General features: G+C 46.3%; 1 protein-coding gene across 1 annotated transcript in view; it reads right to left on the bottom strand.

Moving 5' to 3' along the window:
- Positions 1-13,429, bottom strand: part of LOC142312621 (alpha-2-macroglobulin-like protein 1) — a 177,227-nt gene that overhangs the window by 153,493 nt on the left and 10,305 nt on the right. The window contains exons 2-6 of the mRNA XM_075351616.1: positions 10,234-10,241; positions 9,952-10,135; positions 7,917-8,076; positions 3,425-3,477; positions 1,045-1,065 (exon numbers count right to left, since the gene is read on the bottom strand). Of these exons, the coding sequence (XP_075207731.1) occupies positions 1,045-1,065; positions 3,425-3,477; positions 7,917-8,076; positions 9,952-10,135; positions 10,234-10,241 (426 nt within the window). The remainder of the gene's footprint in view (positions 1-1,044; positions 1,066-3,424; positions 3,478-7,916; positions 8,077-9,951; positions 10,136-10,233; positions 10,242-13,429) is intronic.

The following is a 13,429-nucleotide window of genomic DNA, read 5'->3' as shown; positions in this document are numbered from 1 at the left end:
AGGTTAAAAAAAAAAATCACACAAAAACATTTTATTCCCCTCTGCAGCCACTGCCTACACCTCATATGGCAAAATCCTGCTGGTTGGTTCTCTTTAAGAAAAACACCAAATAATTTAGAAAAAAATCGCCCAGTGGTCAGTGTGAAAGTTGCAAGAGTTCTATTTTTCATGTTTAATACAGATTGTGCAATGTAAAAAACAAAAAGTTGGCAAAAATATTTAAAAAATACATATAACACAAAAAACCTGATTAAGGCTGGACTCACACGAGGGTACGGCATCCGATGCGAGAGCATCGGATGCGATATGCTAATGTCCCCCGGCTCAGGCTCTGCTGCGAGCGTGAGCCGGGTGTCATGCAACTGTAACCCGATCTTGCGATCGGGTCACAGCTGTGAAGCTGAGTGCAGGCGCTGCGGAGGAGAGGGAGGGGTTAATCCTCCCATCTCCTCCACTGTCAGCCTGTGCGTAGATCGCACTGCACTGGGATAACATCCGAGTGCAGTCCGATGTATCTCTCGCATCCATTCACTTGAATGGGTGCGTGAGATACGGCGGTAGCAGCAAAACGCAGCATGCTGCCGCTTTTCTCACATCCAGAATCTGGATGCGAGAAAAGCTGACCAACAGCTCAACCTCATTGCCTAACATTGCTCAGAGTGCAATGCGAGAATTTCTCGCATTGCACTCGTCCGATTTTCACGCTCGTGTGAGCGTACCCTTAAACTGTAGTTCATTTTCTGATGATTGCTTTCCTTTAATCTCCTATGTCAATCTTCAGCAGTTCACCTGTTTGCAGAGGGCGTGCGCTCCTGGAGATTGACAGCTCACACTAGTGACATAATTGACCTCCTCTTCTGAACTGTGCACCAATATCAGAGGAGCGCAGGGACACTGAAGGTGGCCAGATTATGCACTTTAGGCAGGTTTAGATCAGCGCTTACAGAGCTAAAACTGGTCTTATCAATAGTCCAAAGACTTGTGCAAGAAAATGCTTGATTCCGAAATATAACAACTAGTTCTGGGAGTGTGTGAGATACTTACTACTAATTCAATCAAAGGAAACTATAAAAAAAAAGAAAAGAATATATTATTATATGTAAAATACAAATAGATAAGAAAAATATGAGTTGTAACATTCCATGTGTGATATACAATATTATATAATGCATATTGAAACTACAAGTAAACCATGTTTGGTCGGATAATGCTGTAGATGTGTTCTGTCCACTCCTCTGACTCCTCGGGGGCGGGTGACAGGAAGAAGTAACCCATTATTGTAGGCGCAGACCACACATGCTTATGTATGAAATGTGGTAAAAGTAAAAAAGGGGTTGTGCTACTGGACCACACCTGCTGAATCACTTCAGAACCCCATAGAAAAGAAAAACAATCTGTAGTTACTAACCACAGTTCTAGTGAAATTGGCGCTGCTTTTCTGGGTGGGTAACAAGACATCATTGTGCCACTTTAGCATCCGCTGATTGGTTGTAACCCTGACTATTTTATCAGGTTGGTTATCCAATATGGTGGAATATTGATGAGCTGCAGCTGATCAGCGACCTATGATTGTCTGCAGTGGCCATTTGACATAACAATATCACCTAACCCACCCAAAATAACAGCATCAACATCTTTGGAATGGTGCCACTGCATGAGGGGAGTATTCATTGTTTTTCTTTTTTATGTGGCATTGAAATGTTTAAACAAGTGTAGGAGGTGGCCGTGTTTCCCTCTCCCGCATTCCTACTGAGTTTTAGGTCAAGTGTTTTTTATATGTGCTGAGCAGGATCCTACGGGAAGATTCGGTTTCCCAAATGTAGGAGAGCTGGAGCTGTGTAGCGAATGGTGCCACCTAGAGCTGAGGCCTGGAGAAGCCAACTGCATATAGCTGAAGTAACTGTGTACATGGTAATGTGGAGGATGACCTGTTACGTGCGATTAATGTGTTAGCAGTGTAATGTAAAGTATAAAAATGTTATGTTATATAGATTGTAACAGATAAAGCAGGGAAGTTGGAGTCCCTGGGAATAGAGTAAGTTGGGAGCAAAAGTGAGAGCAGTGATAGATGGCTTGAAGGTTGGCTAGAGAGATGGACCTCTAGGGAGTCAGTTCTGCATTGGGGTTCCTGGAGTAAAGATGTGACCTTGTAACTTGGGTCCATCGAGTAACCCAGAGGTATCCTCTAAGGGTCCAGAGCCTATGGCTCACCTTGGGAAGGGCTTAGAAAAGTCCAGGGATTAGATGGCCATCAAGGCACAGTGAAGCTTTGACAGGCCAAAGGAAGTCAATTGACTAGAAGCTGTCCGAGACAGTGAGAGGACCACATGTAGCCGAACAGAGAAAAGGTGGAAAGTGGCGGCATAGGAGGACTAGGTCCCAGTTAGCAGGATAGGCCAGGCGGAGTACCCTGGGAATTAGTGGCAGTAGAACCGTATAAGTGTGGCCATGTCTGTTGTGATTTGGAAGATATAATAAACTGTTTACAGTTATTTTGCCAAGAGTTGTCCAGTGTTCAGTGTCTATCTACGAACGCGACTGGCTGCGGGGTGGTGGACACTGCCCTGAAGAGTACAGTAAGGGTGGCTTTACACGCTACGATTTTGCTACAGCGATCTCGTTGGGGTCACGGAATTTGTGACGGACATCCAGCCGCTGTAGCGATCTCGTTGTGTGTGAATCCAATGAGCGATTTTGAATCGTTTGAAAAACGTTCAAAATCGCTCATCGTTGACATGGGGGTCCTCTCCCAATTATCGGTGCTGTCGCTGGGGCGACGTTGTTCCTCGTTCCAGCGGCAGCACACATCGCTGCGTGTGACGCCGCTGGAACGAGGAACCTCTCCTTACCTGCGTCCAGGCAGCAATGAGGAACGAAGGAGGTGGGCAGGATGTTTGTCCCGCTCATCTCCGCCCCTCCGCTGTGATTGGACGCCCGCTTCGTGACTTAAAAAGGAGGCGGTTCGCTAGTCATAGCGACGCCGCCGACCAGGTATGTGCGTGTGACGCTGCCGTAGCGATAATTTTCGCTACGTCAGCAGTCACCACATATCGGGCTTACGTTGGGGGTGGGTTCTATCACGCTACACATTGCTAGCATCGGCTAGCGATGTCGTAGCGTGTAAAGCCCGCTTTAGTGTCACACACCCTGCCTGAAGTGGTCTACAAGCCCTGGCTCTCGCTGGCAAAAGAATGCAGAGCCCTCACAGCCTGACGTCCGCAACTTTCTTCACAGAACCGGTACAGTAATGGACAACCCTTTAAGATGTTATCCATGCCAACTAATCAGAGTCTAATTTTCCCAGCATTTTTCATGCAGAGTATTTATTTATTGCTTATCTTATTTTAAAAGCTTATTATTTTGCTCATGTTATTTGTTGGCTAAATTGACATTGAACAAAAAAAACAAACAAAAACATTCTCACCTTTTTATTTAAAGCTTTAAAATCATTGTTCATGGTTATCACATGAAATTTCACTGTAAAAAGAAAACATTACAAGTTTTGTCATATTGATGCATTCAATCTGCGTCCATCTACTACTTATTTCCACTAAATCATGCATTAACATCTGTAAAGTGGGTCTGTCACCAGGTCAAAAGTAACAATAAGGGTAAAAAGAGAAATACGGGTTTGATGCTGCGCTAGAAACCACAGGGATCCAAGGATGTATAATAAATTCCTTTTTCTTTATTTCTGCAGGTCAACGTGTTTCAAAGACATATCCGTCTTCTTCATCAGGACAAAAAAGCAAAAGGAAGAAGACGGATATGTCTTTGAAACACGTTGACCTGCAGAAATAAAGAAAAAGGAATTTATTATACCTCCTTGGACTCCTGTGGTTTCTAGAGCAGCATCAAACCCGTATTTCTCTTTTTACCCTTATTGTTGCATTGCTTCCTTCCAGGCTGCTGCTGACCACCGTTTAAATACATGTGCATTTAAGGAGTTGTGCCTGACACAACTTCAATAGGTGAGTGTATTTCTTGGCACTTTATTTCCAATCCCATACTGGGTAAGACCCTATGTGCGCTTTTCTCTTCCAAGTGCATCATATATTTACAAATGTATGGGATTTTTTAGTTAGTGTTAATTTTCATGGTCTTTACCAAGGAGGCGCGGCTCACAGAGTAAAATATGTAAAACAGTCTAAACACATGCCCCCAAGGATCCCGTGAGGTGCACACACTGAAAACTATTAAAAGTAGCTGCAAATATAATGTCCTTTATTTCTGGAACCCTATAATGGATTTTAGTAAATAAAAAAAATTGCACACTCAGAGGAGCAGCAAGAATTAAAAAAACTGACCACTTTTGATCTGGTGATAGGTCCTCTGTAGTGATGGTAGAACCCCCCGATGTCTGAGATCGGGAGACTTGCCTTAACTTTTTGTAAAGTCCGTATTCGGGGTCGGAGATAACACGAACTTGAGTCCAAAACCCGAGATTTGACTTTACAGTTATGGGATGGGGTGGGGGGGTGGGGCTGTAAAATAAAGAGTATAGTTAAGTAATAAACATTGTCATTATACTTACAGGTCCCGCGACACATCCTGCAGACCCGCTATCTCCCGGCCGCTTCTGCTTCCAGGTCCGATCATTAACTTCTGGGGGTAGTCACTGCACTGCTGTCAATCGGCAGTCTTCAGCTGTTTTCGACTGTGTTCGCGGTGACGTCAGAGTTTACCTGACTCCATTGCTTAGCCATGGACTCTATTGAACTTTGACACAGGGTATGATTCCCCTTGCATATGACTCATGCAAGTCTCGCATCAGTATCACCTGGTACAGCGCACACTCTACTGTCCGGAGAGTGTGCAGCTGTGCCGGGTGATACCGATGCGAGACTGCACAAGTCAAACGCAAGTGGAATCATACTCTCAGTGTCAGCCTTCTTCTTGCCAGAGTCAGCCTACTTCTCGCTCTGTAGAGACGCTTGTCTGTGCAGTGCGATGAAACACAGCTGCCATTGCTTTCCCTGTGGACTACGTCGCACTAAGGATTTTTTTTATAATATATATATATATATATATATATATATATATATATATATATACTGTATATATATAAGATGGAGTCTCTACATGTTTTTTTGTTTTATTTCTAGTAAAAAAAAATGTTTCAATGTGTTGTGTTTTTTTTTTAGTGTTTACTAGAAATTTATGGTGGCCATGTCTAATTTGGCTCGACACCATGAATTTCGGGTTTAGTATTAGCTGAGAATACAAAGGTGGTATTAACCCCATTATTACCCAGCGTCCCACCGTCATCAGGGCCGCTGGACGAGCCAGGTAAAGTGCATGGAAATGGCGCTAAAAAACAATGCGCCATTTCCAGGGGTGGCTGTGGGCTGCTTTTTATGCGTGGGGGCCCAGAACACTTGGGCCTTACCATGCTGAGAATCCCAGCCCCCAGCTGCCTGGTTTTACCCGACTGGCGATCAAAATACGGCAGGAGCCCACGCATTCTTTTTAAATTATTTTTTTAAATAATTAAAAAAAATTAATGGGCTTCTCTGTATTTATTTATTTAGTAATGTAAAAAATAAATAAACAATTAAAAAAATGACATAGCGCTCCGCGGTATTTTTTATTTTCAGCACAGATAAAGAGGATGGCTATGGGCTGCCACCCCCATCTGCCTGGCTTTACCTTGGCTGGCAATCAAAATACAGGGAAGCCCATTACATTTTTTTAGTTATTTAAAAAAAATAATTAAAAAAAAAATGCGTGGGCTCCTGCCGTATTTTGATCGCCAGCCAGGTAAAACCAGGCAGCTGGGGACTGGAATGCTTAGTGTGGTAAGGCCCAAGTGTTCTGTACCCCCACACTAAAACTTGCAGCCCGCAGCCGCCCCTGGAAATGGCGCATTGTTTTTAGCACCATTTCCATGCGCTTTACCCGGCTCGTCCAGTGGCCCTGATGGCGGGGGCATGCTGGGTAATAAAGGGATTAATACCAGCTTTGTATTCTCAGCTGGTACTAAGACCGAAATTCATGATGTCATGCAAAATTAGACATGCCCACCATGAATTTCTAGTAAACAGTAAAAAAAATGCAACACAATTTTTTATTATTACAAATTAAAAAAACATTTAGAGACTCCATCTTTATTATAAAAAAATCCGTAGTCCGACATAGTCCACAGGTAGAGCATTGTCAGCTCTGCTTCATAGCTCTGTACAGACAAGCATCTATACAGAGCGTGAAGCAGGGAGAGCATTGTCAGCTCTGCTTCATCGCTCTGTACAGAGAAGCATCTATAGAGAGTGAAAAGCAGGCTGACACTGAGGGTATGATTCCACTTGCGTATGACTCATGCAGTCTCAGATCGGTACCACCCGCCACAGCCGCATACTCTCCTGACACGAGTGCCTCAGCTCCATGGAAATACATGCAACCGACCTACTCCTGTCAGGAGAGTGTGCGCCGTGCCGAGTGATACCAATGCGAGACTTGCACGAGTCATACGCAAGTAGAATCATACCCTATCAAATTTCAATCGAGTCCATGGCTAAGCCATGCAGTGAATACCCCCAGAAGTTAATGATCGGACCCGGAAGCAGAAGAGGTCGGGAGATAGCAGGTCTGCAGGATGCGTTGTGGGACCCTTAAGTATAATCAGAATGTTTTTTAATAATGGGCTTTTTTTACAGCCCCTAGACTCGAACTGTAACACGAGATTCCCAGGAAAACTAATGTTTGGGGCCTTGTGCACGAATACTATGTGTTTGGTACGGACCCCGAACTTTACAGTTCGGGTTCACCCATCACTAGTCCTCTGGCTCACTGGAGTGCCAAAGGATCATCCTATGGGCATAGGTGCTGACACAATAATGGACTTCAAATATAACAAAGCCTCAAAGGTCCACTAGAAGACCCACTCTGTGGAGGTCATCAGTTGTTATTTATTTCTATTTCTAAGTTCTCTGTGTACAATTAAATAGATATGTTTAATTAAAAATTTAAATTAAAAATGCCCATGCAGAACTTTTATATAAATATAGGATGGGCCCATACAATAGTTTCCACCAAACCTTAGAAGAACCAATGGTTTTAGTTAGGGACTCACAATCTAAATACCCTATCCGTATGTCTTTTGAGTATGGGAGGAAGTTAGAGAACCCAGAGGAAACCCACACAAACACCTTGGTGGGATTTGAAATCAGGACGCCAGCGCTGCAAAGCAATATTGCTAACCAGTGAGCCACCGTGCCACCCAATGGGGAGGAGAAGGAACAGAATCTGGCTGTCACTACTCAGGGGGGCTTTGGATGTGGCTCACCACCCTTTCTAAGAGATAAATGTGGTCCTCGAGGCAACAAAGGTTGGGGACCCCTGCCCTAAGAAATACGTTGCTGGAATCGGGGTCTTTGCCCTTATGTTATGTTGTTTTCAGATAGAGTAGCAAAATGCGGTGACAGATTTCCTTGAAAAGGTGTTAATATAATAGTATGTGTGACTAATAGTCAGGATTTTCACTCACATGTAAGTGTCCGACTTCCACCATATAAAATAAATATTTGTAATTAGAATACAAATCTGTCCCTTCCTCGTGGATGGTGTGGGAGTGGATATTCATCAGTGTTTTGCAGTTGTACGGCTTCCATTATATAACATTTTGGAGTGTCTATTTATTACACAACTTTGCACCGGTAAGTATATCTTCATTCAGTTGTAGGGCAGCACGGTGGCTCAATAGCTAGCACTGTATCCCTGAGGACCAGGGTTCAAATCCCAACATCTGCAAAGATTTTGTGAAGGTTTCATTTGGTTTCCTACCTCACTCCAAAGACATACTAATAGGGAAAATTTAGATTGTGAGCCCCAGGTTTGAGCACATCTGTAAAGTTCTATGGAAATTAATGGTACTATATAGACACTTAACAAATAAATTTGCTTTTCTTAGAATCACTTACCTATATCTCCTGGCTTGTAGGTAGTCTTATCATTGTGAATGATGCATGGAACATCTCTCTCAAAAATCATAATATTCTTGCTGTCACTCACATTGAGATTTTCTCCAAGTGCAGATACATGTAAGACATATGATTGCCGACTTCTTGATAATTTTGGGATCTGATAAAAAGAAAAAAAGAAAATTGTAAGGGAGGTGCAAGACTCGTCCGCCTCTTCCTTCCTTTGGTGTAAAGAGAATTTGTAGTTTTAAACGTATAGTGTAAGTAATTTTGTGTTATGTGGTCACCTACTGGCCAGTGTTGGTATGACTGCTCCCTGGGTTCCTAAGGGTTATGGTAGAGGTAGAGGCCCTCTCGGGGGTGGAGATTATGGAGTAAAAATCAGGCAGTAGCCATGTTTTTAGGAGTTGTGTAATGAGTGAAGATTGAAGAAGCTGATTGAAGTAGTTGCAGCGAGAAGTGGACTGACAGTATTGATTCGGTCAGACCCTCAGGGTCACTCTACGGAATCCCGAGTACAAGGGAAGAAAGGCCTCTGTCGTCGTCAGGTTCTAGCGAATTGTCCTTGCCTGTCTCCATGAGTAGCAGTCCCTGACTCTCATAGAGGATTCCTGGGTTGCGACTGTCTCCCTTCAGTACAGCCTTGAAGTTCCCAGCAACTAATGCTCAGGCTTACGGCCTAGAGATGCAGAAGTGAATGAGCCTTGTCCCAGTAGTTTCTCAGAACCAAAATCCCTGTGGGTGGGACGGGATTGAAGTTTAGAGGGATTTATTAACTTCATGGAGCGTAATTTGATGTGAGAGGGAAAATGTGTCAAGTGCAGGAGAAAGTGAAGGTACTGGAACCATGGAAGCAGTCTACAGCAACTTGTAATACAAGAATGTACTATATCAAAGTTGCAACGATGAAGAAAAGTGCCCGTAATGATTCTGTACTGCGGATGTTATGTGACTTCACAATAAAAGACCGTTTACAATGAACTTACTCTCTGTCCCAGAAGTGTCCGTGAGAATATGGGCTTCACACTTAACCCTTTAGACTATGGAGGTGACCGGAACGCAAACATAATTTGCAGGCAGGGACGTAACGACCGTGGTCGCAGCGGTCGTCATTGCGACCGGGCCCGGCAGGTTGGGGGCCCGGCACTCGCCATTCAGAAAAACAGTTGGCTCCTCTCAGTGAGAGGAGCTACACTGTCCCTTTACTTTCAATCAGTAGCGCAGCTACTGGGGGATGGGTGGGGGGGGGGACCGTACTCAGAGAGAGCCCACCAGGAGTTACCCTACTGTTAACTATATCGGCGTCCGCAGTGCAGAATCGTTCTTAAGTGCCTTTTTAACATTTACTAACGTCTCCTAAGTCTTCACATATACACCTCCCCTATACACAGTATGATGGATCCACAGCTCCCCCAAAACAATAGTCCACATACTGTAGAATGGCCTCCACAGTAGCCGAAACACTGATTAATTGTCCCCACAGTAGTCCCAACATTGTATAATGGCTTCAATAGTAGGCCCTACACTGTATGCGAACAACCAAAGTAGTCCCCACCGTATATGACAGCCCCCCCACATTACAAAGAAAAACTATACATAAAAGAGATAATCTCATAAACATGACACTAATGTGTGTGCTTCAGCTTTGGGACATGGTGTCACTAATCCCCAATCTATTTGTGGTTGAGCGTGTGGGACTATCCCAGAAAAGTGGGGACTGTTGTCAGAGGCGTATGCTGTCATATTGAAAAGCAGAAAAATTGGATGGAGGGGGTGACATATTTTGTAGCCTTTGCTTTCGGCGCCAAGTGAGCTTGTTTTGCTATGCTGGGAGATTCATATCAATTATAATAGGGAGCTTAAACTTTTTAAAAAAGAGGTTCTGCAACAGCTGAGGCGGGGAGAGGGGGGTACTGACACATCAATGGGAAATTCCTGTTGACCTGTATATTTAGATATCATTACAAAACCATTATATTTTATGTATTGTACATCATTCTGTCAACTTTGGCTATTGTTAGGAATGTATACTGACCTGGACGGCGAAGCACTCAGAATGCTGGTAGTCGTCTATTCTGTGTTTCAGTAGGGTATTGACTTCATCATTTCTTTCCAGTTCTACTTTGATGTCAATTGGTCCCTTAAAATCTTGGAAGGTCATACAGATTTTCTGCTCAGTCCCGAACATGAAGCCATTGTGCATTGTAATCACATAATGGCTGTAAGAAAAGAAAAGTAATTGTCAATATATCAGAATACAAAAAGAATGACAGATGTGTTTATTGCTACTGGTAATGGCTGACCAGTATAGAGTTACCGTATTAACTACAAATAAATACAAAATATAGAAAATTCCCCCAAACTATCCAAGTAATTCCTTTCCTTATCTCCTTATGTCCATTTATCTAATTTTCGTCATACATTCTACTCAAAATTGGTAAAATATTTGTGGTAAAAAAAGGAACGAAAATAAACACATAAAGGGAATTTGTCACCCGTTTGTTATCACCTAATCTGAGAGCAGCATGATATAAAGACAGAGACAATCAGTGGTGTAACTAGAGTTTGATGGGCCCTGGTGCAAAGTTTGGACATGGGCTCCCTCCCCCTCCACGTACACTGACACTTGGGGTACGGGATAATGACAGTGACACTCGGGGTACGGGATAATGACGCTGACACTTGGCTCTTACCCACAGCAACCAGGTTTCCCATGATCTGTAATCCCTCTATGAGTACCCAGCTTTCCTATGTTCTAATATCCATCTTGTCCTCGGCACCCACCCCAGAGTTCTTTATTATACTGCACTACATAGTCCTCCATATATTATAATGCACCCCCATAGTCTTCTATGTATAAAGTAGCACTCATAGCCCTCAAATTCTTATAATTAATTTCCCATAGTTCTCCATATATTATACTGCACCACATAGTCCTCCATGTTTTATAACGCACTCCCATAGTCCATGTATAAGGTAGCCTCCATAGTCCTCCATATAGTATAATGTAGCCCCCATAGTCCTATATGTATTATAATGCAGCCCCATAAACCTTCATTTGTATTTTGCAGCCACATACTCCTCCATGTATAATGCACCCCTATAGACCATGTATAATGCAGCCCCGACCTCCATGCATGTATAATGCACCCCTATAGTCCATGTATAAGGTGTCCTTCATGTTTATTATGCAGCCCCATAGACCTCCATGTATAATGCAGCCCCCTAGGCCTCCATATATAATGCAGCACTCCCAGGCCTCTATGTATAATGCAGCACCCCCAGGCCTCCTTGGATCATACAGCCAGCCCCCCAGGCCTCCATCTATCATGCAGCCAGCCCCCCAGGCCTCCATCTATCATACAGCCAGCCCCCCAGGCCTCCATCTATCATGCAGCCAGCCCCCCAGGCCTCAGTCTATCATGCAGCCAGCCCTCCAGGCCTCCGTATATCATGCAGCCAGCCCTCCCAGGCCTCAGTGTATGATGCAGCCAGCCCCCCAAAGCCTCCATATATCATGCAGCCAGACCCCCAGGCCTCAGTCTATCATGCAGCCAGTCCCCCAGGCCTCCGTAGATCATGCAGCCAGCCCTCCCAGGCCTCAGTGTATGATGCAGCCAGCCCCCCCAAGCCTCCATATATCATGCAGCCAGACCCCCAGGCCTCCGTGTATCATGCAGCCAGTCCCCCAGGCCTCCATGTATTGTACCACCCTGGGGGCTCGGCTGCTCCGCTGGCCTAGCCGCTCGGGTCCGGGCTCGGTTTGTCGGTGGCTCGAGCTCCTCCGGACCGGAGGCCACGTCGCTCTGTTAGCCGGACTGGAGGTGTCGGGTAGGGGTGCACAGCCGGGAAGGCCGTGAGGTGGCTGGGTGAGTCGTGACACCATCCACGGGTCGTGGTGAGGTGATGCACCACCGCTGCGGATGATGGTGGGGCTCCCGGGGGACGGTGTTGTGGCGCAGCCTTGGTGTTAGCCCCTCCGTGGGCAGGGGCGGTGTGTCCCGGGGCCCGGTGGTGAGGGGACGGGCATTGCTGAGGGGGGTCGCGGTGCAAGGGGCCACGCTGCGGTGCTGTGCCCGGGTGGCACTGATGTACTCACAGTTATTCACACTCAGAGTCACTGGTAAACCAAAGTTCGGTGAAGATCGGGTCCCGCAGACGGCTGCCGGTGTCCCCTGTGGGGTTGGTGGTGGCCCCTTTTCCCTTGCACCTGTGCTGTGTATTCAGCTCCCCTGCCTGGGCAGTGGTAGCCCGCTCCTCGGCGTTTTGGCTGCCGGAGGAGCCCTCTGTTGCCCGTAGGCGCTGGCCCTTCGGGTGTTTGGCCCTTGGCGGTGGCTCTCATTCGGGACGGTGGGCTGTTGCCTTCTAACGGGACTTGGGTGTGGATGAACCCTTGAGGTCCAGCCAGCAATCAGTCAATTTGCCTATACTCGGTGGGTTCTGAGCTAGGACGGGGTCTGAGTACCCGGTACTCGGTGCTACGGTAAAACGTTTGACTCCCCGGTTCAGGGCCGGCGGGCTCCAACCCAAAGCCGGTCCCTACGGTTCTGCCGGTTGTCTACCTGCACGACTGCAGACGGCCACCACCGTCTGCCTGCCTGACGTGTGAGCTCAGCTATGACACCTCCTGCCACTTTCACTGTCTGTACTACACTGCATACTGAACTTCCTGCCCCAGGACAGTAGTCTCCTCGGTGGGCGTGCCTTTCTGCCTGGCTCCGCCCACCTGGTGTGCTCTACCTGCCCTGAGGGAGGCATCAGGTCTCCCTTTCGGGTGACGGTTGTGTCCTCACAGGGGGTGTGTGGGGGTGTGTATGGGTATGGTGTTGTGTTACCTGTGACCCCTGGGGGCCAGGGCGTCACAGTATCATGCAGCCAGCCTCACTGATTTATTTTAAAAAAAAAAAAAACCACAAGTACTCACCTCTCTCCTCCTTCCACCGCGTCCTCCTGTCCTGTGCTCTCAGCACAGTAGTTGCACAGGAGTGATGTCACAGCGCAGGCACAGGGGGAGAATGATGAAACATGGAGCTGTGCGGGTCGCTCGATGCTTTATCATTGCTGTGTGAAATGAAGGGGGAGGGGGCCCGTTGCTGCCGCCACTGACACCGGGCATGGGGGCCCATGGCGGCAACGGGTCATATAGCTGCTGCGTGGTCTGCGACAGAACAGCGCAGCTCCTCTCTCACAGAAAGGAGTCAGCTGCTGATCTGCAGGGCGGCCGCAGGCCCCTATCCTGCTGGGCCCAGTTGCAATGGCGATCCCTGCAACCGCGGTAGTTACGCCCCTGGAGACAATGATTCCAACAATGTTTTACCTACTAGGCTGCTTGCTGATAAAATCCCTTTAAAACTGCTCCCAGGTAAATCTCCATATGGAGGAGCTCAGTATAACCCCGAATCCACCACTGAATAGCAGTTTTCTGCCTATACACAGTATACACAGGAAGCTGCCAATCAGTGGTGTGAGAGGGGTTATACAGGGCTCAGCGTCATGGCCACCGCAAGCAGACA

Source organism: Anomaloglossus baeobatrachus, chromosome 5, assembly GCF_048569485.1.
Source record: "Anomaloglossus baeobatrachus isolate aAnoBae1 chromosome 5, aAnoBae1.hap1, whole genome shotgun sequence".
Taxonomy (NCBI): domain Eukaryota; kingdom Metazoa; phylum Chordata; class Amphibia; order Anura; family Aromobatidae; genus Anomaloglossus; species Anomaloglossus baeobatrachus.
The sequence above is the reverse complement of the archived record's forward strand: the minus strand, read 5'-3'. Positions and strand labels throughout refer to the sequence as shown.